A 27,554-nucleotide genomic window follows, 5' to 3' on the forward strand; every position below is an offset into this window, starting at 1 on the left:
GGCTCGCCATAACCTACCGCTCCCTGGTTGTAATGTGCGGCACCGGTGCCTGCCTGCCACCTCACGTGGCTCAAAAGACTCTACTAACCCCCTGCCGTAATCACGGTGAAGCGTATTATACGGCGAGACTGTTTTATTGGAGCTTTTTCTCACCGTTATTGCTTACAATATTTAAAAGTTAAATGAAATGCCAACTACCAAATAACACAATATGCTCTCCGTCTCGTCACGTCATCAAATCTCAGATGCTAAGCACACTTGAAGCTGGATAGTGTTTGGATAACAAGTGCAAATTATTATATTATTTTTATTATATTATTAGATTTTTATTATATAATATTATTTATTTTATTATTTTATTTTATTATGTTTTATTTTTATTCTTTTATTACTTCCCTTCTACGTGACTTTACAGAAAGAACCAAGAAGATGAATCCCTGCAGTCACGAAAGCTTTAAATCGAAATTTAAGTGTTACAGGCTAAAGGGATAATTATGTGTGGTGGGCAGCAGAGTGCTCTCAAGTAAAATGCACTGTATCTTTGCGATCCCACGTATATGCTCTCAATCTTTAAAGGCATGCATTGACCAACATAATGAAGTCCGGTCCAGATCCCCGCAACTTCCATGTCATTGTGAGGCCCTCATGTAGCGGTGGATTTTTGAGAAAGGGTTGTACACATGTACGAATAGGATCCTTGTTTTACCATTTGTGCATTGTTAATTCAATGTCATCTTTTTTCACAATGAGATAATTCTGACCCAGACTAATCTGGTAGTTACAGTATACAAGGCTAGCCTTGTGATGGTGAGATACGCCATGTTTAAGCCACAGAGAAATGTTAATCTTTTCTTCAGCAATGTCGGCAATGTCTAGAATCTGTAAAGCCCTTTTGCCAAATGAATGCCACATTCCACCAGGACTCCAAACTTATGGACGAGTGAACAAGCTTGCACAATTCGGGGGTTAATGCACACCACTTTTTCTAGTAACTTGTTTACCTCTATAAAGATACACCTAGTCAGCTGAAGGCATCCAGATATCTGTTATTAAGGGCCCTTTGGGAATAATATATATTATGTTATGTAAGTTACTCCCCTCCTCCACAATTAAGTATTTGTACCCACCCTGGTCCTGCCCTCATGACATGTATGGGCACCAGGCCTAATCATGTTTAACAGAACGAAAATTTTGAATAAAGGGTCAGTGTGTGAAACAGCAGGAAGGTGTTTAGCAGAAACACACCAGATAGCGCCTGTTCATTAATTGTGACCCCCCCCCCCCATCCTGAAGTATTAAGTGACCTCTTGTGGCTGTGGATTTTATGGTGACCAACTTGTATTTCCAAACACTCATTGACAGCGTTGGGAAATACAAGTTACTTTGACAGTGGCCTGCAGGACTTGGGGGGGGGGGGGGTGATAAGGTGCTTGTAATTGGTTTTTAATATCTAGTTAAACAAAATGTAGTCATACCTTAATTTGTAAGTGCTAAGATGGTTGTATCAGTTTCTACTGAGTCAGATGTCTTTTGTGGATGACACGGATGATGATGATGCAGGGGCTTGATGCCGCCTTCATCTCTGAAGCCGCCCTTGCAACCACACCTTCTGCCCTTGACATTCAGAAAAACGGGTGGCCCTAGTTCGTAGCTGTATCTTTAAAACACCCAATGTAAACAGTATACAAAGTGTAACGCCCTTAAAAGCCAGGATTAAAGGCCAGGGCCATGGCATTAAAAAAAATCACGGTGTGCCTCCATGTTCGTCACACGGTCAGTCATGTCGTGGATTGCCCCAGGGGTTCCTGAACCACGTGGGTAGAGAGCATGAGATTTACAACACTTTTTTCTATGGTTACTTTGCCAGCTTGCTCATTATTTGTTCATTACGTGTTGAGGTAGAAACATCACAGTTACCACCATCACTCAAACCATTTTAATACTGTACGATTTTAATGTTATATAATTTTGTTTTATCTTGAATCAGGCATTGGCCAGTGGATCTATGTACAAACACAGTGTCAATGCCACAACTGAAACTAACCCATTTTTTTTAAAGGCAACCTCTTCTAAGCACTGTTTTGAAGGTAATTTGAGTTTGCGCAGTCTATTGTTATCCCGATTTGGCAAAGTATCGTTTTGTTCATTGGTAACAAAACCCATGTTGAGTGAGTTTTAAGTGGAGTGCTGCTGTACATTGCCCCACTTCCCCCTGTGCTGACAGACCCATGCATTTCTCTTCCTTGCTTCACTGGCAGGCTAAAGAGCTTTTAATGAGCCAGTGCCCATCAGCTGTCGTTGCCGTGTGACACCCTCGTAATGAGGGATAATTAGGGAGGAGGGAGAGTGGTGAGTGCAGTGGCTTGTAACGGACTGTGCCCACTTCAGGCTCATTAAATGGCCTCAACAATTGCCTGGCTTTGCAAGGTGTGTGTGTGTTTTTTAATTATTTTTCACGAATGGATTGTTTTATGGATTAGGTGGTAGTGGGTGTAAATGTATTTTGTGTGGGATGTTGGAATGTGCCTCGACCTTGAGAAACTGTTATTGGGCGGAAGCAAGTTTTGAAATGTACAAGAGTGTTTGTTGATTTGGTAGTGCCAATATGGATGCCTGTAACCTGTTGTGCTCAAACATTCAATAAACTAGCTTTTTTGCCCGTCCAAGGACGGGTGTATATTTCAGCAAATCTGAAATATTAAATAGAAAAATTGTTCAGCTCATGATTATTAATGAGGGGGGTTGCCCCGTGTGGAGTGACTTCACCCGCTCATGGTTATTGGGGAGGGGTGCGGCATGTGGAGTGCGCGACCTTCTTGTGCGTTAGTGTAAATTTCCACGCGGGCATGAATATTAATGAAGGGGGGCCTCTTTTGCAGTGACGTCACACACGGATGTAGCACTGTGCTGCGTAGATTTATTTTTTACCGTCACTTTCTATAAAGAAATGTCATTTGAAGCGACTTTTGCGAAAAAAAATATTAAATTCAGCTCGACCTTCCTCTGCGTTAGTGTAAAAATCCGCCTATGAATATTAATGAGAGGATGGGCCTCATGTGGAGTGACATCACGCGCAGGACGGACAGACATTTCTGGGTGATTATAGTAGGTAATAATGATGGCTTTAAAAATCCTATCAAGCATTGAGTTTTTTATCATTTACTTCATATGCATTGGTATCAATCAATTGAATTTGTCAAAACATATTGAAGAAAAAAACACGTCTATAACGATGTTGTTCACAATGTAGGAATCTGTGTATTATTTTCTACTACAGATTGAATGAAAAAAGTATTAATTTTATATTAAATAAAATGGATGATTTACAAAAAATGTGAAATCGTACAGGTCTGGCAATTACTCAGAAGATCACTTTACTTTCACTGAACTACAGATTGTGTGTGCGGCAATATTTTTGGGGGAGAACGCTGGTGGAACAGTTTGTGCACTGCATTATGAATACATCTTTGTCATGATGAACAACAGCTACAGTGATATCTTGTATACTTAATGTTCCCATCCTACAGCGTTTTTCACTCTTTTTTTTATGTTGGAGTTTGTCGATTCACCAGAGTTATGTCTCTGCTTCACACTGCCCTGATCTTCAGATCTCAGGTTCTGGTGTTTGATCTTCTGTGAGTCTGCATTTCCCTTCCTTCCTCAATAAATTAACTTACCTCACTAAATGTAGGTACTCCCTCAAAACACTTCTCTAATCTTACTACTGATGTAGTGACGTAGAATGGGTCACTACGGCGAGTAGTGCTGGTTACTGGTAGAGAGTAGGATCGTGGGTGTAATAGCCCGGTCTACCAACAGGGCAGGTGAAGTCTGCCACTGGTGGGCGTAGCGCCGATTGCTGGCAGTGAAGGGCATTTGAGGATACAGCGGCCGGTCTGCCAGTATGGCACGTAATAGGCACGGATATAGGGTAAAGGTGACAGAGGTAGACACGTGGGGCAGAGCCCAGAAACTTCTGGAAGGTTCCAGAAGGGGGCGTGACCGAGGACGGAGCCAGGCCTCACTGGGGAAGATTAAAGGGAGGCCCCGACGCTGGGTCGGGGCTGCTGCAGTTTGGGAATGGAACCCGTCGTCCACAAAGTCTTTGTCCTCCTTGTCGGTGTTGGGTCAGGCAGTGTGCCGGCTGTCTTGACCCGTATATAGTTACTCCCTATACTGTGGAAAGTGTCGAATAAACGTGTATGCCTCCTACTATTAGTGTCTCCGAAGTGACTCACTACACTACCATATATGTCAGCCACTTCCTGACTATAATGTTCACAGCAGCTCATAGCTGCAAGAAAACCACACTGCAAAGGACTGGCCATGAAGCTAGACTTGTTGCAATTGAGAACAATATAGAATAATTGGCTAACTGTGCTACTCGCATACAAAATTCTCACTCGTATCGGCCCAGTTTCTTAGATCTGTTCCTGATATCTGACCCAACTCACAGCTAACATAATCGCACCACTGTTTCATAACTGAAAAGTATTCCCACATATTTTCGACTAAAAATAAACGTTTTATTTTACCAGGTAAGGCACACTGAGCTATATAGGTATTTTTCCAACGCAACCTGGCCACAAATGATAGCTCAACGAAGTGGCTTATCATGTGGAAATTTATAGCAGCCAAATACTCTAAACGCATGTTGATTCTAAATGAGGAGGAACCAGAAGACCCGCAGAAAAATCCACGCAACCACGAAGGAGAACATAGAACTCCATATATACAGGCTTCAGGGTTTGGATCGAACCCACGACATCTCGTATACCAGGCGAGGTAGTTATAACATCTTGCCACCGCCACATCAAATTAGCATGGCTAAAGGCATTATTTCAATTCAAGAAATATATTATAACTTTATTCGTGCTCTTTATTGCTGGTTCCTTGATGATTATGGCCTTTGAGCTTGTGCTCAGCAACTGTGTAATAATAAAAACAATTCTGAAGCGAATCCGATCTTTTCACCCTTGACCAATCCGACCTGACCAGTCTGGTCAAAACAACCCCTATTACCATCATATGATGAGGCCTTCATCCAGCAGTATATTGACCGTTGATTAAAGTAAATACATCTTTTTTTTGCACAAATTTGTGATTTTTAGCTGATAATGATGAATAGTAATGCATAGAATGTGAAATTATCCCTGTTTTTTTAATTGTTACATAAACATTTCGCTGATAATTATGAAATATTTTTTTATTGAAATGGTTGATAAAAACTATCACCGTGCAGGTTGCAACAGGAATGTTTATCTTAATCTTATGTAGTTACTAACATGTCCATGTGAATATAGTCATTTATTCATGAATTTTCATAGGTGCCCAAGTGAATTTACCAAATCTTTGTTTCACAGCACACATACACGCAGCTAAATTGTTCGCATGAAACCCTACAACTTAGACCTTTAACTTTTTTTTTACATGGCTTAAAGAGACCTTCTGGCACTTTGCCATATGCTTTTCATAAACAGTATACCTTAGTGGTCATAACATTGTCAGAAGTATCCGATAGAATATTATTGAGCCTGTTTAACACCTGGGGCATATTCCCCATGGTTATAAAATACCTAGTTGAAAGTAAAAATTACGTTCACGCCATTCAAAACTTTTAACTTTTCCGTGCACAACAACATGACAATAAAAACACACATAACTTGCCTAATAACATTTTAAAGGCTGTCTTTGTAACCGTAAATGTGAACAAATGCCATGAAAATTCCTCTGTGAGTTGTTTTATATACAGAGTAATATACAGGTAATTTAGATAAACATTTGATGGCTTGGCCAACATTCATGGCAGATTTTTATCGTGATATTCTCATTGATTTTTCAATCTCTGTGTTTTTCAATTCAGTGCATTGACATGTGCAATACCAGCGTTTCATAAGTCTGTGGACCCTAGACCAATGGGTTTGCCAGCGTCCACAATACTCCCACCCTCTGTCTACTCGTCAGACTCTCCTCCTGATCATTAGGGGAGTGGTCACAGGGGCTGACCCTGACTGAGTATACAGTAGGGGTTGCATGTTGGTTTGGTTCGCTGGTCTACCACTAAGTTGCATTTTATCGCTGTAGGTTCTATTACGACACGATGCCTGTTGCACTTACGGGTTTGCGTTCTCAATTACACCAGGCTGATGCCTGGCTTAAATCATCTTCGCCTGGAGGGCTGCATAAGGCCAGTGCTAGGTGCCAGTGCTCTTATATCACCCCCCTCTCTCCATTCCATTACTTCATTATTTGGAAACAGTGGTCTTGTTCTATTCCGAACTTCGACCACCATCAAATGTGGCTTTGCTCGTAAGCACCGAGCAGAATGGGTAGTGGGTGAGGCGAGTCACAACGCTTTCTCTGCATCGTGTTCATGGCTCTGTGGGATAATGCTCACGTATGGAATTTGTATCGAGCTGTGGAAACCGGCAATGACTCCCAGAAACATTGTTTTACGAAAGTACAAAATCTTATATACCCTGCTACCATGCAGATGGCTTTACTGATCAATAATTAGGATTGTGGGTATCAGGCTGGGGAAAGTGAGGTTGTAGGAGTGGGCATAAAGTGCCCGCCTCAAAGCTGTTTTGCACGATGTTCCCTACGCTGACAGCAATGGTAATAGTTATGAATATTGACCAGTGTACGGCAGTATCGACTAGAAAACAAGTTTTTAACAAGGTAAACATTTCTATTTTTGGTGGCCTTGTGTCCCACTTATCTCCTTCAGTGGAGAAGATAACTGGGAGGTAGCAAAGCATTTTTTGAGGTTTTCGAAAGTACTCTGTCTGGGCTTTCTGTCTCATGAGCTGGTGCGTCCGGGTTTTTGGAGTGTGGAGGAGTTGAACAGTGACGGCATTGACTGACACTTGTGGTTGTCGGGTTTTCGCTGGGTTCTGTCCGATTTTGGAAGGAAAGCTTGTAATGACTCTAATATTTGTGCCAGATGCAAATCTTCACCCATTTGTCGTAGAAACGCCTTATATCCACTGTGGTGAAATTCCACACCGTTTGTAAATATTTCTAGAAAGAACGTGATCAACTTGTTTGCATTGCAGTTCATAAATGCCAGTATTTAATGAATAAATGTGTGATATGCTAATTGTCTTGGGAATGTCTCTTTATAGGAGGTATGTATGCAAAAATAGTAAAGGCAAGTCAACAAACACACTCGTTTATGTTTTTATTTTGGTTTACTTCCAGATCAGCGTTCTGTTCCAAAAGTAGTCAGTGATTATAACTTTTCATGAGACCTGGCTTATTTTCTCCAAGATGTAGTGTATAACACTGTGTGGTAATTGTCATCTACTGCTGTATGAAGGACGTTTTACTGCAGGTCTATTTCCTTCAGTCCTGTGCAACGTCAGTCTGTTTTGCAGCTCCGCTTACGATGCTTGAGCAGCTCCCTTACACAGTGATAAATGGCCAAATGAAAAGCGAAGTCAGCTATATTATTGTTTTATTTTCTAAGTTTTAAAATGTAGGGAATTATTTTTGGCACTGGGGCGGCGGGGGGGGGGTCGTTCTTGTTTTATAAGTCAGTAGTTTAAATATTTATTTCTGTTAAACATTTGAAGCAGGCATTGCAGCCCATTACTGTGCATGTCTGGCAGTTTGCCGGCATTGACTACTACTTGGGAGGCCTGACACTGGGCGGAGAAACCAGTGGGGAATGTGCATGCTATCGGGATGCGCTCTCATATGGGCATGTGGCTGATGGGATGTGTGGGAAATTGCTTTTATTCTGTGTGTGGGGAACCCGGTGCTGTAATAAGGCATAGTGTCAACTTAATTATTTTGAAACTTACATTTCCCCCAATGCTCATTATTGTTTTTCATTATTGTAGTTGGTTTGTTTTTAAGAAAAAAAATCTTCCGCTGTGGTTTGAGGTGTGGTTGCTTCCACGAGTGTGTAGGGTATGCATGACTCGAGCAGTGAGCTTGGTATCATTATGGAAAATTACAAAAAAAATGTGCGGTCAAGTTTGTACTTCAAACATGGTTAATCGGTGTGAAGCCCCTGTGGGAATTTTGATTGAAAACTTTCGTGACTGCAGGAATTCATATTCTTTGGTTACTTCGGTAAAGTCACGTAGTAAAAAAACAACAAAATCAAAAAACAAAAACTCACGGCGTTTCGATCGCAACACAAGCGGTCGTCATCAGGCGGAGAGAAAAGGGGGGCAAGCCTCCAAATGCAACTGTTTATAAAGGCTTGAAATGGGCGTAGCCCAAGCGTCAGAAGGAGTGGGGACAAGTGCTGTGGGGCAGCATGAATGGACGAGCTAAAGTTGTGAGTGGGCGGGGCACAAGAGCCGCGACGCAGCATGAACGAACGAGCTCGTGCTGAGCGGCGAGCGGCGCAGTCCAAATGTGTCAGCAGCATGGGCGGGGCAGCCAATGCTAATGCAGGAGAAGGCAAAGGGGGAGAGAGAGGGGGGCAGAGCTAGGGGGAGAGGGAGGGGGGTAGAGATAGGGGGAAAGAGAGGGGGTAGAGATGGGGGGCATTGCACCTCGCCCCACACATCCACACTGCTGACTGTGGAGGTTGACAAGAAATTACAAATCAAGTCATGACCGAAAGTGGTTGATGACATCTTTCTAATGATTGCTGAGTTTATAACCATCTTCTCGGTTGAAATTGTGTCTATATATGTGGATGGCTTCATGAACGAATCTTTGTTGGTAGCCAGTAGGCTTGCAAAGTACATAGCAGGGGTAACCAAAAAGATTTCCAAAATCATGAACAAACACAAGATCCAGGTACGATTTAACACAGTACATAAAATTCGTGATCTGATCCCATCCAGACATGCAATATCCCGGTGTCTATAGACTAAGCTGCATCTGTAGCAGCAGTTACATTGGGGAAACTAAGCGATATGTCTCGGATCGTGTTTGTGAACATAAGGCAGACTTGAAACACGGTAGGACCAATACTTCTGCCATAGCTGATAATTTTTTTAAATGCGGCTGGCTTACACGAAATTGATTTCTCTAAAACGATGGTACTTTGCAAGCCTACTAGTTAGCAACAAAGATTCGTTCATGAAGCCATCCACATATATAGACACAGCCAATTTCAACCGAGAAGACGGTTACAAACTCAGCAATCATTGGAAAGATGTCATGAACCACTTTCGGTCATGACTTGATTTATAATGTCTTGTCAACCTCCACCGTCAGCAGTGTGGATGTGTGGGGCGAGGTGCAATGTCCCCTATCTCTCCCCCCTCTCTCTCCCCCTAGCTCTGCCCCCCTCTCTCTCGCCCTTTGCCTTCTCCTGCATTAGCATTGGCTGCCCCGCCCATGCTGCTGACACACTTGGACTGAGCCGCTCAGCACGAGCTCGTTCGTTCATGCCGCGTCGCGGCTCTTGTGCCCCGCCCACTCACAACTTTAGCTCGTCCATTCATGCCAGAGGTCGCAAACGGGTTTTGACTCCTTATCCATACCCGGCCGCACCAGGGTCGCAAACGGATACCCTACCCGATACCCGGCCAGGTACGGGTAGCCGGGTATCGGGTAGGGTACGGGTATCGGGTACCCGATTGCGACCTCTGGGATGAAGCCATGTTGCAGGCGCGGGTGGGTTGATTCTAGGAACTTGAATTGTGAGAAGAGACAAGACGTTGGGAAATGAGTGACAAACGGTGACTCACCAGTGACTCACGACCTACCCGTACCCGGCCGCACCAGGGTCGCAAACGGGTACCCTGGCCGGGTACGGGTAGCCGGGTATCTGGTAGGGTACGGGTATCGGGTACCTGATTGCGACCTCTGATTCATGCTGCCCCGCAGCACTTGTCCCCACTCCTTCTGACACTTGGGCTACGCCCATTTCAAGCCTTTATAAACAGTTGCAGTTGGAGGCTTTCCCCCTTTTTTTCTCCGCCTGATTACGACCGCTTGTGTTGCGATCGAAACGTCGCGAGTTTTTTATCTTTTTTTATTTCGTTGTTTTCCATCTACGTGACTTTACCGAAAGCACAGAAGAATATGAAGCCCCTGTGGGCTCAAAACAAACTTTCGTTTCTCAGCATCATTGTATTTATTTTTATGAAATGGTAAACATTTGACAAAGATATCCTATGCCATGTAACATTTATTCTTACAAATCCTGATCTTTTTTTTCTCACAAGCAGCAGTGGAAGATCATGCCAAATGCTTTAAGTTACTTCTTCCGTCCTGTTTCAAATTGCTAAAGGAGGGCCCTTATCATTCAACAAATCTAATGTTCACTTGTGGCCCATGTGACTAGGTGGCCATTGAATGATGCTCATTGCTGGCCTAACCAACTAATGGCGATGTGTTGTCAGTGAAGTAGCAATATAATTAATAAAAATAATAATACAAATGCATTTGATTTTACCCAGTAAAGTCTAACTGCATCTGACGTTTCTGTTTCAGAGGGTCCTGCATTTTGATGTATGACCAATTCCATTACTGAGCATTTCACTTATGAGAGGAAACAGATTAACAAGTAAAAATGCATGAATATGAAGTGATAACAATCAGAGCTCCACACAGATAGATTACAGAATCTGTTGCTATGTTCCTGGTGAACTTGCAGACCAAGCCGGCAATACCAGATATTCCTAGGTAGTCTACGAGTTCAATACTAATCAGGGTCAGCCTGCTTAGCTCCTGACATCTGACACAATCAGGCGCATTCAGGGTGATTTGGTCAAAGGTCAAATGTATTAGTTGTATTCTATGGTTCTTTCGGTAAAGTCACGTAGCTAGAAAATAAATAAATAAAGTGCTTACAAATATCACGTTTCGATCGCAACACAAGCGATCCTGATGATGACCGCTCGTGTTGCAATTGAAACGTCGTGATATTTTTAATCACTTTATTTTTATTTTTTATTATTATATTTTCTATCTACGTGACTTTACTGAAAGAACCATAGAATATTAATTCCTACTCTCTTAGGTTTTTTCGGTAAAGTCACGTAGGTAAAAATAAAAATAAATAATAAAAATAATAGAAATAATAATAGTAGAAATAAAATAATAGAAATAATAATAGTAGAAATTAAATAATTTTATTTCTACTATTTTTTTTCTACTATTATTATTTCTATTATTATTATTTTTTTTACCTACGTTACTTTACCGAAAAAACCTAGTATGAATCCTTGCAGTCACGAAAGCTTCAAATCTAGAATATGAATTCCTGTAGTCACGAAAATTTTAAGTCAAAATGTATTGGTTCTGACACGGTGTTCTGCTATCATTGGTTCCCTATTGGGGGCTTCATAAATGACATCCCAGTTTTTAGAATATTCATAAAGTTACGATTTCCTAAAAATATTGTGCATTTTGTAGTGGGGAGAAAAATATTATTTCACATTTGGAAACTCGGTCCAAGGTTGACAATAGTCATGATTTGATATGGTGGTATTCATGACACTGTTGTGATTGTATCTGCTGTAACTAGACCAGAGTTTTCTGGGTGACAGGGCCTTCACATCAATAACTATTCAAGGGGCATTGGAATTGGGTCAGATTTGTGTGACAAATGCATCTCAGTCATTCATAGTACATTCCTGTCTTTTGGTCCACCGGTATGGGGCATTATAACGTGTAAATCTGACATCAGGGTACATGTTACCCTCTCCAAGTCAGAACACTTAGTCTCTAAATTGTTGCTTTCATATCAGTTGGAGAAAATATGGAATTAATAACAATGCAATGTTTTTGTGGATGTGTAATACATTTTAAACACTGATTTCCCGCTCAAATGACCATTAAGGCATGGCTCATCTTCCATTTACAGCCCTGAACCAGTGGTGGATATTCCTCCTTTCTTTGGCAGGGTCACGTCTATCCATTGGACAGCCACTCTGTAAGTGGTACTAATTTAGTCGAACCTGGAGGGATGATGGGCTGAGTCACTACCCAACAAGGATTAAACTCGCAACTCTCCAATTGCGAGCCACTCGCTCTAGTGCTGAGACATCTGGCCAAAGTAAATTCAGATCGTAATAAAAATCATATAATAATGATCATATACATTCCTCTGTTACTACAGTGCTGGATAAAAGTCATGGGGATTGTTTGACCATACCTCACCACGTTGGTCAGTGCGGTTGTTTAATACATTATATTAATACAACTGATTCCAAATGCTTGAAACATTCCTTTGATCTTTTTATTTGTCTATAAAATACATGAAATGTAACCTTGTTTTATATGGACGCTTGAATAATGAACATATACATAATATCTCAGCGCTATTTCCCATTCTTACACATTTTCACATATATTTTGTACGAATATATATTTTCATATTTATAACTCCAAAGTGCAGTCTTTTGCAACATGATATGGCATGTCGTTTATTTCAATTATAAATCAGTGTCATTATACCACTTGATGTGAGCACTTCATTAGTTGTCAGAGTGCCAGCTCAGTTAATTACAAACAAAATCATGTAGCCGAAAATTGTGGCCTTTGGCTCTCGTGAAGGCGTGAACGCAATGCAGTGGAGCAACCGTGCGTCCGTCTTGCATCATCGCGAGAGACGAGGCGACACAGAACCAATGGGAGCCAGCTGCCCGGCCCGGCAGCTCTTCACGAGGGAGGAAAAGAGGACCTTGGACGCTGGAGGAGGGGTGATGTGACCGGCATCATCAACATCAGACGCACAGCACTCGGTATTCTCTCATCGCGCCAGAGGCTTGCACTGCGTAGGACGCAGTGATGGGGGTCGTTCGCGCTTGGGAGTGGGTCGTTCTGGAGGTTTTGTCCACAGACGCCCTCGGTCTGAGCCGTTAAATAAAAACAGGGCTGGTGAAACTTTAAATATACTGATTCGATATGTGCCACTACAAAGTTGGAGTCTTGCCAACTGCTATGACGGTGCAGGTCAATACAATGTACAGAATTTCAGTGAGTGATGCAGGTGCCCTGTTTGATCAACTTTACATTTTATATGTCAGTTGGCATTATCAGCCGAATGACTCGTGTGCTGTGTGTACATTGAAGCTTATTCGTAAGCCGTTTGACGCAATGGGTAGTCTCCGTTTCGAGCCCTCTTCTTTTTTATTCCACCGATGTCTGAAGCAACAGCTGAGCACTATTGTGATCTAATAAAGTAATGACAACACAAAAAGGACAGATATTTAAATGATGACCAAATGGCATCACACATTTTTCAGATATCCATATAGCATGCAACATCATTAAACAGCAGGAATCACCCGAAGTATTTTTTAAAAATAAATTAGCAAAATGCATGACAACTGGAATATCGGCTGAGAAATTAACTATTTTGACATTCCAGCTGCGTTTTTTGTGAATTTGTAGTATGGAGAGTACACACACGGTTGAATTATATAATTTACACTGTACTCGTTGACACAATGAATATCACACCCAGTCAAACATAAATAAATGCGTGAGTAATAAAATTGTGGTCGCAAGAGTTACAGAAGCGCGAGTGAGTTTTAAATCACGATTTAAAGCGCGCTTGTGCAGCATTTGAAACGTGGATATTTTACGTCCAAAACATAGGTAAGAGAGAGAGAGGCAAGGTGGGGGGAGTGGTGGTGGTGGTGTGTGTGTGTGTTGGCGCGTGTGTCTGTGTGCATGTGTGGTTAGGATGTATGTGTGTGTGTGGTTTTGGGCTTGTGTGGCTTAGGGTTGGGTTGGGGAGTGGAGGGTGGGGTTTGTATGGGGTGGGTGGTGCCCGTGTTACACGCACATTGGCTTCACCATCAAGCACGTGACGGAGTCAGTCACAAGCTCTGTGCTGTGACCCTGCAGCAGTAGCTGCATACAGAGAGAGGAGGGAGAGCTCTGCCCAGTGAGTGTGTCAGCGTTCCTCGTGCAACTACCCCAGTGACTTTAATCACGGGACAGCTAATTTTACTTAGAGGACATATCGAGCCGTGAAGTGAGCTGACCGTCGACGCAGCCAAATTATCGCCCATCACTTTGTACACCACCACCACCACCAGACACAACTTTCAGTCACTGCTTTGAGTGGCATGCGAGGAGAAGAAGTATTGACCGACCTTGGCAAGAGAGCACACGAGGGAGAGTTCGCACCATGCTCACCTGTTCGTTGCGACGGTCCCTGAACATCTCCCGGAGGTTGGACCTGCAACGCGCATCTCATCCTTGCCGACAGCTGTCACTGAACTGATTGTAGAAGCGAAAAAACCGCGTGTTCTCTCTTTTCAACCGAGCACAGCTTCAGAGACTGCGTCCCGTTTTTGGCAGCGCCACTTTGGTACTTTTTAGTTTGTGGTTGATGCCGCCAGAGAACGAGGATTAAGGGGGAGGGGAGAAAAAAAGAGGCTGATTTTTAATTTTTTTAATTTGAAGCTGTCAATCAGTGCAGAGACCTGGGCAGTGATTTACTCACTTGGCCCTTAACAAGGATAACGCAGCAGAGGACGACGCGACCAAACACAACTGAAGATACTTTCACACAAGGGACTATGAACGCTGTCTGCATCGTGCTAACTGTACTGCTGTTCCCGTCTTCAGTCAAGGTACGTTCACTGCTGATGATTCTCATGTCGATGATGATCGTGAAGTTCGCTTCGGACGTCACCCACTCGCTGTGTGTTTTTGACATTTATAAATCAGCGCTTGACTGCTGCTCACAGGGATCGTTTGTATTTAAAACAGTGGATTGTTTTCTCGGTAAAATGTTTTTTTTATAAAAGTTTCAAATCATGAGAAGGATTATTTCTCATTTTCATATTCGATACAAAGGTTTTCGTATTCGGTCGACAAAAGCATTGGCTTGCGTGCGCTGTAGTTTCCTGATTAGTTTGCCTTGTGAATACTTCTCTACAAAAACATTACAATTGCCAATGGCTATATCAAAGTGATGTCCTCTTGGGCTCGTAAAGGCAACGTGGTAGTTTTTTTTTACGTTGATTGACAATGCTAAATGATTATCCAACTCCGTGGTTCCTATTTTGGGCAGGTTCTGCTTTAGTGAACTTGACAATAGGTCACAGGACAAGCTTTTTTTTAGGTTTCACCTGGGCTTCGCTCCAGAAACACAACTAATAACGTAGCGAGGATGTTTTCAAATTTTATTGCCAGTTGCTGGGCGGGTTGCGAGCTTCAACAAAATTACTGTCACAATGCATTAAAAATCCTCGACTCGGCCCACTTGCCTCCCCACCCACATGGTATTGAATTACTGTACAGTACGTTTAAAGTGTGTGCGCCGTTGCCTTTTGAAGTTGCGCACCGCTTGAGAAGAATAGAGAAGGCACCATTGGCGTCCCACTGACGGGAGTGGAGCAGTACTATTGTTAGTATGAACCTCGGAGTTCCACTGCAGGCGACTGCCCAACTCGGCGGCAACACTTGGGGGACGGACGGACCTGTACGCAGCAAATAACACCGCAGTCCCGGGCGTTTATCATGGGCCACATACTAGAGTGGTGAGCAGCTGTTCAGTTAAAAACCACAGCGCAGGCACAAAGGTCCAACATTTCAAGCCGCCAGCAACAAACAGCGCTGTCAAAGTTGTTATAGATGAGTGATCACGTTCCTTTGAGTTGAGCAAGGTTACAGGATCTTGAGAAAATCGACGATTGTAGGAAATTCCGAAGTGGCAGTGCGAGGAAAGGAGCAGAATGAGAAGTGTGATCCGCAGTGGTGGTTATTCACAATATCGATGATATGAAAGCCACTCTGGTATAATTACAAATAGAATTAGAAAGAGATGCCATCTAAATTAAATTACAAGAATCTCCCAAGCGCAATGCCATTAAAGGACAATCACCTGTAATGGTAATTAATTATTGACGTTTTTTTAATTGTAATAATTGTTATTGATCGCGTCGTAAATGGATTTGCCCTCTACTGGAAAGTGCCAAAGACAGTTAGCGTTGCAGATGGCTACGATGTAGTGGCACCCTCTCCAAAATGTCAAACATTCATGGAGTGGACGCGGGTCCATGTCTCCTTGTCTGCATACCGCACTTCAGACTGCACATTGACCTTATTATCGCTGGAGGGTTGATGCCAACCAAAAGCATCGCCACGCATGGATGCAAGTGTGATCATGCAAAAAGTGCAAAGTTGAAATTAGTTTATTAAGAAAAGTACCTCTTTTTGTGAAACGTTAGAGGCGTACATTTACAAACGTGACCATTTTAATCGAATGCCAAAGTGAGCGCAACCAATTGTGTAATTAGAGAGGGCATGGTGGTATTTATTTTTTCATTTAATGCCGGTTGTGAGCAAAATTACACTCTATAGGGAGTTGAAGGACGCAGGTCAGACAAAAAGAAAACGTGAGCAACGACTCTAGCACGCCGGCCCTCTGGCATCTCGCCTGCCATCACACATTTTCCATTTCCAAACCCCCCTCTCATAAAATGCTGGACACAAGTGGGATAACTAGCGGTCATTCGCATTACCCCAGAGCTTAGTGTTAAGATATTAATGTATTGGGCCGCTTCAGCGTTTGAGATTTTTTTTTTACTCCTCCAGTGTACACTTAAAAGGGCTCCTTTATAGCATATAAAAATTAGTGGTTCTTGTGATCAGCCCCAAGATCAAACTTCAAACAGAATAAGTGTTTGCCTCTTAGATTTTACCCTTCAGGAGGGAAAACAGAAACACATCCTGTGTTTTTCTGCTATACTTTAACTGTTTTCCGTGTGCATACCTTTGTGCAATTACATTGGGATACAGTAAAGCAATTGGCGATACATATATGGTTCTCATGCATGGATTTTCCTCTTTTCCTTACAGCCCATGAGTGTTTCGTCTGGACAAAGTCATCTGAAGAATGGAGGTGAGACCGCAAAAGATTGTGGCTACATTTAAAAAAAATAATCCTTGCAATCCCTGACAAATTAACATAATTTAATCTCTGATATGGCTTTCAAGCGTTTAAACAAAATATGTACTTCTCTGCACACATTTATCAAAATGTTTCATAATTTACAACTGGATGGCGCAGTATCGTAATTGTTAGCGAGGCTGGTAGCTGGCGACCTGAGCTTAATTTATTTTTGATTACATCAGTGGCGATTGGTATCTGAATCTGCCACGGGCCCACTTCTTCAGCAATTCGCACTAGCCAGCCTGGTGAAGTATGGTCAAACAACCTCTTGGCCATGGAATAGGCTTTCATCTAGCAGTGGACTAACGAATGTCTGTACCATTTCAATGAACAGCTAAGAAGCCTAATTTTGGATTGCCACCTTTCCGAGTTTCACGTGGACAGTCTGGGAATTAGCATCTGTGTTTGGGCAGCAGGAGTTGTTGCACCTCGATCCGATGCCGGTACTGTATTGTGGTGAACTTTGTTGCAGTATATATTGCACATTCTTCATAGATTGAGGCTGACTGCGTGTGTTAATACTAGGCCTAAGGCATTACTGCGAGGGTTGCTGAAGTAGTCCCTTCATGTAAAGGGGGGCTCATTTGGGTGGGTGTGGAATTTGTGAATCAGTGGGAGTGGTGAGAAACAGTCATGATGATAGAGATGGAAGAAACAGATGAATGAGATTGAACAAGTCCGTGATTAAAACAACGGCAATGCGAGCCAAACCACTTCAATTGCACGCAGGAGCTCTTGCTAAGTGGTCTGAGAGCAGACCCTCTCTGTCCGGCGCATGCCACCTACTGGATGAAGTTGGAGACCTATTTTGGTGCAGTGTATAGGAAAGGTCGCAAACGGGTTTTGATTCCTTACCCGTACCCGGCCGCACCAGGGTCGCAAACGGCTACCCGTACCCGGCCGGGTACGGGTAGCCGGGTATCGGGTAGGGTACGGGTATCGGGTACCCGGTTGCGACCTCTGGTGTATAGCGTCGATGCCATTGTACAGTGGCAATTATCCTTAGATTATGGGAATTTTGAGGTTAATTATCGCTGCCTGGGTATTTTAAAACGTTTTACGGATTTTCTGGTAGATTTATGGGGACCACAACATTTGTGCCGGGGAATTATAAATGTAATTGTTTTCCCAAGGATAATTGTCTTACTGATAGCACTGTACTGTAGATAATGGGCTGCCAAAGTCCACCATCAGCCTTTCTGCCGTTTACAGCTCATGATAAGTCTACAGTGAAGGAATGATATTGTAATTTTCTTGAAAAGCTAGTTTAACTATAACATAAGTAATAATGTTGTCCAGGCTTGTGAGTTTGCTAAGAAAGGCTTTGCATAGTCCACAGTTGTGTGGCAGGTAAATTATTATCTCAAGCCAATGCAAAATGTTATTGTATTCACACTGCCACTGGCATGCAGAATACACTGTTCCAGTTTAGAGATAAGAATTCGCTGACATCTCCGCGGGAGTTTTTCTTCAGTGCAGTGCCAATAAAGTATACTGTGCGGAGCACAAGCATTTGCAAAAAAACCGAGCTGGGATGTAGCATGTTATTTTCTTCTCACTCATACAGAATTGAGACTTTGTGTCAAATCCCCTGTAGGCCAAACTCTACTGATTAAATTTGGCATAGATTTTCAACTCCACCGTATATTCAATGCTCCGCATTGAATATACCGTGGAAGAAAACTTAGCCCTAATTCTTGGATATTCTTATATGTTGTCTTTTACTAAATCACCCAGAATGCACACAGCCTCTTTAAATCTTGGGAGCTAAGCAGGCTCGGGCCTGGCTTTACTTGGGCCAGCACCATGCATAAAACCTGTTGTAAACTGCTGCGGGGCTATGTTATCAATAGGAGGTAGTGTAGCAAAACCCATTGTTGTATCGTACTATGCTACAATATCTGTGCTCCGGTTTCATCAACTGGCATTGACCAATGCGTGATAGGCAATTGTTATATTATTTAAAATATTCATTAAATGCAGCACCTGTTAATGTTTGGTGCACTTGTCAGGAGACACGATGGGCTCAACATGGGAAGTCTATTTGGGTGTTTTCTCAGTAAAGGAAGGTTTCCAGGAAAGAAATTTGGAGTCTGCTTTGCCATATTTTTTTCTGTCGGTGCCCTCAACGGTAAACGGTAACTCTTGTCACGTGATCTTGTTTAGGGGGGGGAGACTCAGGGGGGCAACGATACAGTCAATATCAAACAAACTTTGGACAAAATTAGCAATGGTCGGATCTGCTTTTGTCTATCGTGTATTCTGCTCGAGGTCTCATCCATTGTATAAGATTAAATGCAGTGATGCCGATTGTTTAATTTAACGAATTTTCCTACCAACATTTTGACTTAACTATACACATTTAGAAGGGGGCTGAGCCTTCAGTCCCCTCCAGCCTCACCCCCCCTGACACTACGGGGTAGCTCAAGGGTAGCCTGACCCGTGCCCTTGCATGCTGTGCAGTGATGAAGTTTGACGAGGTGATGAGGCGGAGTTACTGCCAGCCGATGGAAACGATGATCGACATCCTGCACGAATACCCAGACGAGGTGGAGCACTTCTTCCGGCCGTCGTGTGTGCCGCTCTTACGCTGCTCTGGCTGTTGCAATGATGAGAACCAAGAATGTCTCCCCACAGAGACCGCCAACATCACTCTACAGGTGAGCGCTTGCTCTGTGCCACGCTCCACGCCACCCTGCATGGCACGGTCCGTGCCACGCTCTGTGCTATGTACCCGTACGGCAGCATTGGCACTGGCAGGACACCCGTGGCCTGCGTGAGAGCCCATATGGAATCCATAGGTGTGAAAGACAGGATTGTAGCCATTGTCATCACGAATTTCAGTGTGAAAATTGTGTTAACTATCCAAGGGTATCAAGTTAAATATACGTTTTCCTAACCCTGTGTTTATACTGAAGGAACTCACAGAACTGAATTAATGTTTTAAGTGTATCTTAAACGAAATATAAAAAATATGAAATTGAAATTGTCTGGATTGTATGTTTCATGGGTCCCTGCTACTGAGTCAATTGCTTTGCAGTTCTGCAGACAGACGAGGATTTTGGAAATCAAATGCAAACTTTGAAATTTAAGTCCTATCTAAAATGTATTGTAAGTTTGCAGTAAAAAAACAACTAAAGGGGTTTCCCAAGTTATTGCTTGAAATTTCACTTTCCTGTGGTGTGTACATGTTTATCCAACCACTGTTGACTTCCTCACATTGGTACTATTGTATCGACTCCTGAAGGGATGATGGGCTGAACCGACCCCTGACGAGGCTTACAACCCGTGAAGCTCTAACACTGGCGGGTTGACTGCATGAATAAACTTGTAAATAAATAAAGAACGAACTTTCCTTCAAAGCTATGCACATTTACGTGCACAGCTACAGTACTTACGGCGCTAAATACGTACTAAGTAAGTCGTTATATTACACGCGTCTCAGTTTTATTCTGCTCGATTTAAAAGCAGATGTGAGTCAATCTTATAATCCACACGAGGAAAGGCATGAGGTTATATTTTTGTTTAATTTTTCAGTAATAATAATTCACAGACCTTTGTCAATCCATTGCCGGATGAAGGCCTTCCCAGACCGTGTCGGTTTGACTGCACTTGACCATGCTGGTCTTTGCGGGTTGGTGAAAGGGGATGGTCAGGACCGATTGTACCACCAACCCTGTGCATGTTGGCATACACAGCTAACCAGCCAGCTCAGCAAAACCCAGGTGCTAAGCCCCCACGGGATTGAAAGCACAAGCAGGGATACTCATTAACTAAGGGATAGTTCTTTACCAGCGTTTATTAACGTGCGTGCAGCCTCCGTGCTGGGGATGGTAGGTGTTAGACAACCAAACTACCCAGTGTGTGCCCACTCTCGTTGGTCTCCTGCTTTCCTTCCGCCTCTCGTTAATGCTATGGTGAAAACATCCCAATGCAGCTCTGTTCTTAAAAATAATCTTCAGACTCAGTGACGCTTTCTTTGGAAAGTAATACAAAAGTGATTTCCTGATTAAATAATCATTGATGCAGTGTCCATCTCCTATTTACATTCTTGAGCCAATGGGGGAAATTACATGTTACTTTGGCAGGGGAATGTCTCTCCATAGAATAACCAATGTTGACTTCCCTGCCAATAGGAACTAATTTTATAGACCCTAGAGGAATTATGGGCTGAGTCAGCCCCCAACCAGGATTTTAACTCCACAACCTTTCGATTGCAAGCCTCTCTGAGCCACCTGGCCACGAAACAGTTGGTATTATTAACATTGTCTCTGGAAGGGCTGCATCACCAACAAGCATTGGTGGTGCCGGTTACACCATGAAATGTGTCGTGCCGCTCACTTGCGTTAGCAACTCCCTTCACGAATTTTGAGCGTGTTATTAATTTGTATTATTATTACTACAGGTGTTTATTTTAATACATTATTTTTTATTGCAGGTTTATAAATACAAACTACGCCACAATGCAGGTTATGAAGAAATGTCATTTCAGCAGCACACCAAATGTGAGTGTAGGTAAGGAACATGATCTTGGTATTGTTTACACAGACACGTTACACACGTACATTTATTGAATGTTAACCATGCTCATTCGTAAAAACGTGTTGTAAAGCTGCCGACTATGAACACATTTACAAATTTTAATTTGGAATGTTTTACTTTTTATGAACATTGCAGATCACGAGAACGACAAAAATCTCCCAGGTACGAAACGTGACACCGCGTACGTGAATAAACTGACTGCTTTAGTAATGAACACTGTCGTACAAGAGAGATGCATGCAATGAGCCACCTTTTCAGCCAATGTCCCTTATTCAACATAAAGCCCAAAATATAGCATGTATGCACCTTTTATTAACAAATGTTGCTTCCCACGATAACATGCTTCGATTTCATAATCAGCCATAATCCACCGGGAATTAAGGCCTATCCCAAGCCACCCACCACCGTTCATGATCTTGCGATGTAACAGTCCTTCACTAGAACTGATTTGACTGCTCCATCTCCTCGGTGGACAATCCTGTCAAATTATTATGTGTTGTATGTAATGAGCTCACCACTTCCAGCTACTTGAGACCACATTGTTCACACAAAAAAAATGTGAATAAAATAGTGATTTTAAAAAACAAAATAGTGAATTTATTGTAATATATTTTTGGGTATTCTGATGCCAGGAATTACGTCATTAAATGTAACCAAGCTAAACTCCAGGTAGTTAAAAGGCATAGTAGTTAGTTTAAAATGATGCATGTTTCAGGTTAGGTAGCCGTAAAATGGTGTTGATGCAGTAATGCAGTGGGGTTGGCGCACTGCACTATGAAGCCAGTAACACAAGTTTTATTCTTGGCCACAACTAACATGGTTTATGCTCCTTGCTCCTTGACAAAATTAGAAATTCTTTGCTGATCTTGTCAAGGATAAAAAAACATCACGCGAACTCCGGTCATTCCCACAGTAGCTGTTGGCTAACCATCGAATAAAGATGGTCACTGCATTGTACGCTTTCAGATGCCCTTCTGCGGCCATCTAGAAAAGCTCTTCCGATATTGAGAAGCCACTGGAGCTATGCACTTTTAAATCTAGATTGAAAATTCACTTGTTTAGAGCTGCGTTTTGTGTTTAGTTTGTTGTCCTTCCCCCGCACCTCCGATTATTATGGTTGGCTACGTATGGCACGAAAGAAGTCCAACAGATTCTTTGGGACTTTCGGTAAAGTCACGTAGATAGGTTGAAAGAAAATGACAAAAAAATACAAAAAACCACGACGTTTCGATCACAACACAAGCGATCGTCATCAGGAGGATAAAAAAATAACATGATAACAGAATGATCCGCGCCAGTGAGACGTAGTCGCCAAAAATAAATAAATTACGATTTTGCCTTAATTTTATTCGGGACCCCGGGGTCCCGCCATAAGGTTCAATTGTTGCCACCGGTTCTGGCTACCTTCCCGCGCTGAATCATTTTGTCTCTCTGAGAGTGAATTAAAATTGTACATGTTATAATTCTAAACAACTGTATCCTATCCCACAGCTTGTGCAAACCATGCGCGGAAAGGCGTCTGGTGCCAGACCCTGACACCTGCAAGTGCTTGTGTAAGCTGTCAGTGGCACGTTGCAAACATCGGGGCCAAGAGCTGAATGAGCACAGCTGCAGGTACGGCTCAATGCTGACACCCATGCGCTCAGCCATTCCGTGCCACAGCGCTGACAGGCTTGGTATGCGTCAACGCATCCTCTCAAGCTGTGTAATTCAGCCTCTGTATTCCTCTTTCGGATGTGTTCACCACTTGCTTCAAGTAGTCTTCCACGTGTCAACATGTCTGACTTTTTATCATCTGTTTCTCTTATCAGTCGTGGGTATTGCGTTGCTTGTTTAACTCCCTCTGCTCTATGCCCTTAGGTCTGACCGCCATTTGTAAGGGTTGACATAACGTTAGTGGTGGGGCGTAACCTCTCGAATGGTAAACACTGAGTCTAATGTGTACGGCTGGGGCAGCGCCACAGCCAGGCAGGACACACATCCAGGCAGAACACACAGCCAGGCAGGACACATTTCCAGGCACGACACATAAAACAAGGACAAAGATCCCCCGTATCGCCTTAACAAACTGTTTGGGCAAGTGCTGTTAGCAGGCACTTATGAAGGCCGGCACAGCATACGAGGAGGTAGGTGGTCAGCACCACGCCCGGCCGCCTTTGTCTCCCCAGTGGTGATGTTTACACACCACATTAGGTATTCATTTGAGGCTGAGTCGACCTCGGGGAGGCCCAGGACCGGTTCAGATAATCGTCACTGGTGTTGGCCGTGAGCAGGAATTGAACTCTGGTCGCCAGGTTCGTAGCACAACGTGCTAAACAGTACACTACCGAAGCCAGGACTGCCGTGGCTCGATCGCCACTGTCCGGTGTGAGATCGCGCTGTCGTCTGTGTGCCACGTGCTTCCCCAGAGTGCACTTCAAACTCACCGACCATAACACATGCTCACGTTCAAGCCCATAAGTGTTTAACTGTGCCCAAGTGTTCAGTATTCAATCACATGGTTGACCTGTGGTCTCAATTTAGACCGTGTCCTTAAGCTATTTTGGCTCTGGAAGGAGAAATCCTTTTGGCTAAAAAAATCACCAACAATGTGTGATGGACTTCGATATATTTTTGTTAATTATAAAGTGACCAGGTAGCTCAGTGGTAAAATCACTGAGTCAACATCAATTCTTAAACCACATTGATCTCCACTTATGATTACACAAAGAAATTGCCACCTTTAATGTTGTGTTTTACAAAAAAAAAATTAACTAAGAAAAAGTTCAGTTGACTGCTATGGCGTATGGGAAAGCTCAGCCACAAATGTGTAGATAATAAAGGTCACTTGAGGGTATCTTCAAAGTAGTTCTTTGATATCTAAATTAATTAATAATTTTCTCACATAGGATGTTGTCCTGCTCTGCAAGAGTTATGAATGGGCACTTTGGTGATTAGATGCTAATCACCAAAAAATGTAAAAAAAGATTACTTAAAAGAAAAAAAACATAAACATTTCTCTTTATAATGTAAAGCGGGGCGAGCAGTGATCCAGTGACTATAACCCTGTGCTGTTAACCTGGTTACCCGCGTTAAATTCCCGGTAATGGTTAACGTCAGTGGCGAGTGATATCTGGACTGGTTCAGGAGCCCCTCGCTTCACCAACCTATGCTGACCAGTGTGGTGAAAGTTTGGTCAAATAACCCTATGACTGACGGTATGGGGGGGGAGGCCTTTGTCCAGCAGTGGATTAACAATGCATTGCAATTATTACAGTATTATAGTGCAAAGCGGTGGGGTTTAAGGAAATACAGTTGGGACTACAACACCGCAAGTACGTGTGGTTAATGCAGACTTGATTCCTTGCAAAAGGTTTCTATTTGGTGTTTGAACATGTTAACACCTTTTTATTGGCAGAAAGGGGATAATCTATTCTTATATTTCATACTGGGACTACAAGGTTTGAAGCCATTGTGAAGCATGGAACTACAAAACGTCCAATTGTTAGCAACCCCGACTGACACAACTTGTAAGTGAGTCTGGTTGCCGCTTGTGATGTTGACGTTTTGTTTTTATTCACCGATAGGTGTGAAAGACCAAGGAGATGAAAATACCATCCCATCCGCCAACGCCGATGGAGAAGAAACTGCCCAGTGCAGTAAAGAAGCTGGTGTCCATCTCCCGGCAGAGACGTACTTGCTCAGAGATGTACTTGCTCAGGAGTTGTCTTGGTGCATTATCTTCCCGGCGTTTTTTCACTTGATGGGCTCCGTGCGGCCCACAGGAGTCAGCTCGGCGTGCATGAGACTCGCTCCTCGTGTGCAGCGCACGCAGTTGCAATCATTGCTGTAATGCTCAACTGGAGTTTTATTTCCACAAACACACAGAACACACTTGGCCACGTAAAAAAAGACTCGCATTCGTTTCTGGCTACGTGTACTTTCGACGGATATTGGCCTACTTAACGGTGCGGCGTATGTTTTCTATTAAAATGATAAAATCTGGGATAGAGTCAATCCTAGACATGAGATATGTGTGTATATATCTCAAATTCTGTATTGCTACCTTAGATAATTCCACATGTTATTGAAAATTTGCACGAGAAGATGAAGAAGGTTGGACGTTTTTGAAGATATTGCTGGCATCCTCGGACCTGCCGTTACGAGCAAATGGAATGTCCCCTGCTGGAGATGATGAAGGTGAAGGAATTGAGATGTTGGAATTACGTACAAGCTGCGTATGTTCAGACTGCACACGAGCTCTGGCACTGAGACACCTTGTGCACATCAAGCCCATATGTAGCATCTCATCGGTCCTGATCGCCAACAAGAACAGTTCCCGATGTACATCACCACAACAGTAAATCACTACGTACAAATGTCAAGCCGCGTGTATGTGAAAGGTCTTGGATTAGTCTACGCTCTTGCGATTTGAAACGTTAAAATCTATTCCAGGTAACGATGACACCATATATATGTGTAGTTTAATATTGATGTAATTAACACCGTGTGTACTGATTTTGTTTGTGATGTGGTACTTTGGTACTTTAGATAAGACCATCAGGTTAAGCATTAGAGACCACTAAGCCTCTAAGTTATAAATTGGCTGTCATAGCATTGCAGGCCCACACATTATTTATTACGCTGTATTTAAATTGTATTTAAAATGTTAACATATTGTGCTGTATACTATGTTCGAGTTATAAGTGCAACATATTGTGGCACTTTGGCATATGATTTTGAGGTAAAATATATCATGCTGCTTTCTGTGTTCTGAGCGCTTTGCTTACTGGACAGTGCACGTGAAGTCTGTGTGATGAAGCTTGCTTCTGTTTGAAGGAGACAGAGACTCGCAGCTTGATAGTTCTCCATAAACTAGCGTAGCCAAACAGAGAGTGATGCAGTATAAGCAGTGTTAAACGTTGGACCCTGTAGCAGTGTAAATATTGAAAAAGAGGTGCATATGTGTTGTATTCTTAAAAACGTGAATGACAAGAAAGTGAGGAAAAAAACGCTTGTAACTGCCATTCTGGCCCATGAAACACGATGACCAATGGCTGTACGCTGTCCCTCTTGTGTAAGCTTTTTTTCCACTTCTGAATGTTAAGCAGAGAGGAAAATAACAAGCCATCATGGTGTGTCCCTGTTTGCTATCATGTGTACATATACAGTTCTGCAAAGTGTCACAATATCCCTGCCTCACTGTTGTTTGTGTTTCAGTAACAACACCAAACATTCCTCACTGCAGATCTACTAATTTTAAACTTTTACTGTGCTCGGTCGTGTGTATTTATTGAATGGGTGAGCAAAATTAATTGCATTAAAGTAGTTGTGTAATAGTCAAAGTGGTGGTCTTTGGTCAGGCAAACTCCTGTGTGTATGTGAGTGGGTAGGCTAATCGGCCGGGCGCTGATGCTGGTGAGCGTTCGTCTGACAGGAGGAGAGTTGTAAGTTCAATCCCGGTCGCGGGTCGACTCAGCCCCTCATTCTCTTTGCGGTTGAAATAAAAAATAATCATAACAAGTGATTGGCTTCCAGTGAGAGTAAACCGGAGAGCCTGGAGAAAACCCATTGCACGAACAAGAACAGTGTTTGTTGTTGGAGTTGGGTGAACTTGCCAATTTGAAGTCAACAGTGACTTCCATGGGAATGTGGGACATTTCAATTCTGGCTAAGGCCTCGCAACAGAGATAAGAGCCACCTCAATGCCCAATTTAACAGTGCTACTTTGACTTGACTTTGCGTTGATGTAATTACATTTATTATATTCTACAACAATATTTATTTTTGAAAGGCTGTATTTTGTTGTGGAGTTTGATTTTTAAAAAAATACCTGTTCATATATGATAGCTTATATTTTAAGTTAAAATAAAAACAATTCTAGTCATGTACAGTATTTAGCATGTGATGTGTATGAGCTGCTTTAGTTTAAGGTCTACTCTGAACGCACCCTTTATTCCTCAAAAGTCATTTAACTTTACTTTAATCATCATGAGGCCTCCTTTGCCAGTACCAAATATACTAATAGGGTTTCCCCCTTTTTTTGGCAACAAAACTGACTCCTTTTGCAAGGAATCATGTTTACATTAACCACAATACTTGCAGTCAAAATGCAAACAAAAAACAATACTCTGATAATGTATGCATTGTCCTTGAAACTCATTGGTCCACACCAGAGACAGCTTTTCTCAGAGCC

At 42.7% G+C, this 27,554-nt stretch overlaps 1 protein-coding gene across 1 annotated transcript; it reads left to right on the forward strand.

Annotated features, from left to right (window-relative positions):
- Window positions 1-13,727: 13,727 nt before the first annotated feature.
- Window positions 13,728-27,247, forward strand: LOC133342311 (vascular endothelial growth factor A-like). Its single transcript, XM_061551398.1, has 8 exons — window positions 13,728-14,106; window positions 14,352-14,510; window positions 16,744-16,786; window positions 19,301-19,497; window positions 21,276-21,352; window positions 21,515-21,541; window positions 22,871-22,993; window positions 24,946-27,247. The coding sequence occupies exons 2-8, from the start codon at window positions 14,457-14,459 to the stop codon at window positions 24,965-24,967; spliced, it is 543 nt and encodes a 180-aa protein (XP_061407382.1). The 5' UTR covers window positions 13,728-14,106; window positions 14,352-14,456; the 3' UTR covers window positions 24,968-27,247.
- The last annotated feature ends 307 nt before the right edge of the window (window positions 27,248-27,554 follow it).

The sequence above is a fragment of the Lethenteron reissneri genome, chromosome 14, assembly GCF_015708825.2.
Source record: "Lethenteron reissneri isolate LAM-NWPU_2019-01 chromosome 14, ASM1570882v1, whole genome shotgun sequence".
Lineage (NCBI taxonomy): Eukaryota > Metazoa > Chordata > Hyperoartia > Petromyzontiformes > Petromyzontidae > Lethenteron > Lethenteron reissneri.

Coding starts and splice junctions, on each gene's coding strand:
- LOC133342311 (XM_061551398.1), top strand. CDS start 14,457: ATGAACGCTGTCTGCATCGTGCTAACTGTACTGCTGTTCCCGTCTTCA. Junction 16,787..19,300: donor AAGTCATCTGAAGAATGGAG/GTGAGACCGCAA, acceptor CATGCTGTGCAG/TGATGAAGTTTGACGAGGTG. Junction 21,542..22,870: donor GAACGACAAAAATCTCCCAG/GTACGAAACGTG, acceptor CCTATCCCACAG/CTTGTGCAAACCATGCGCGG.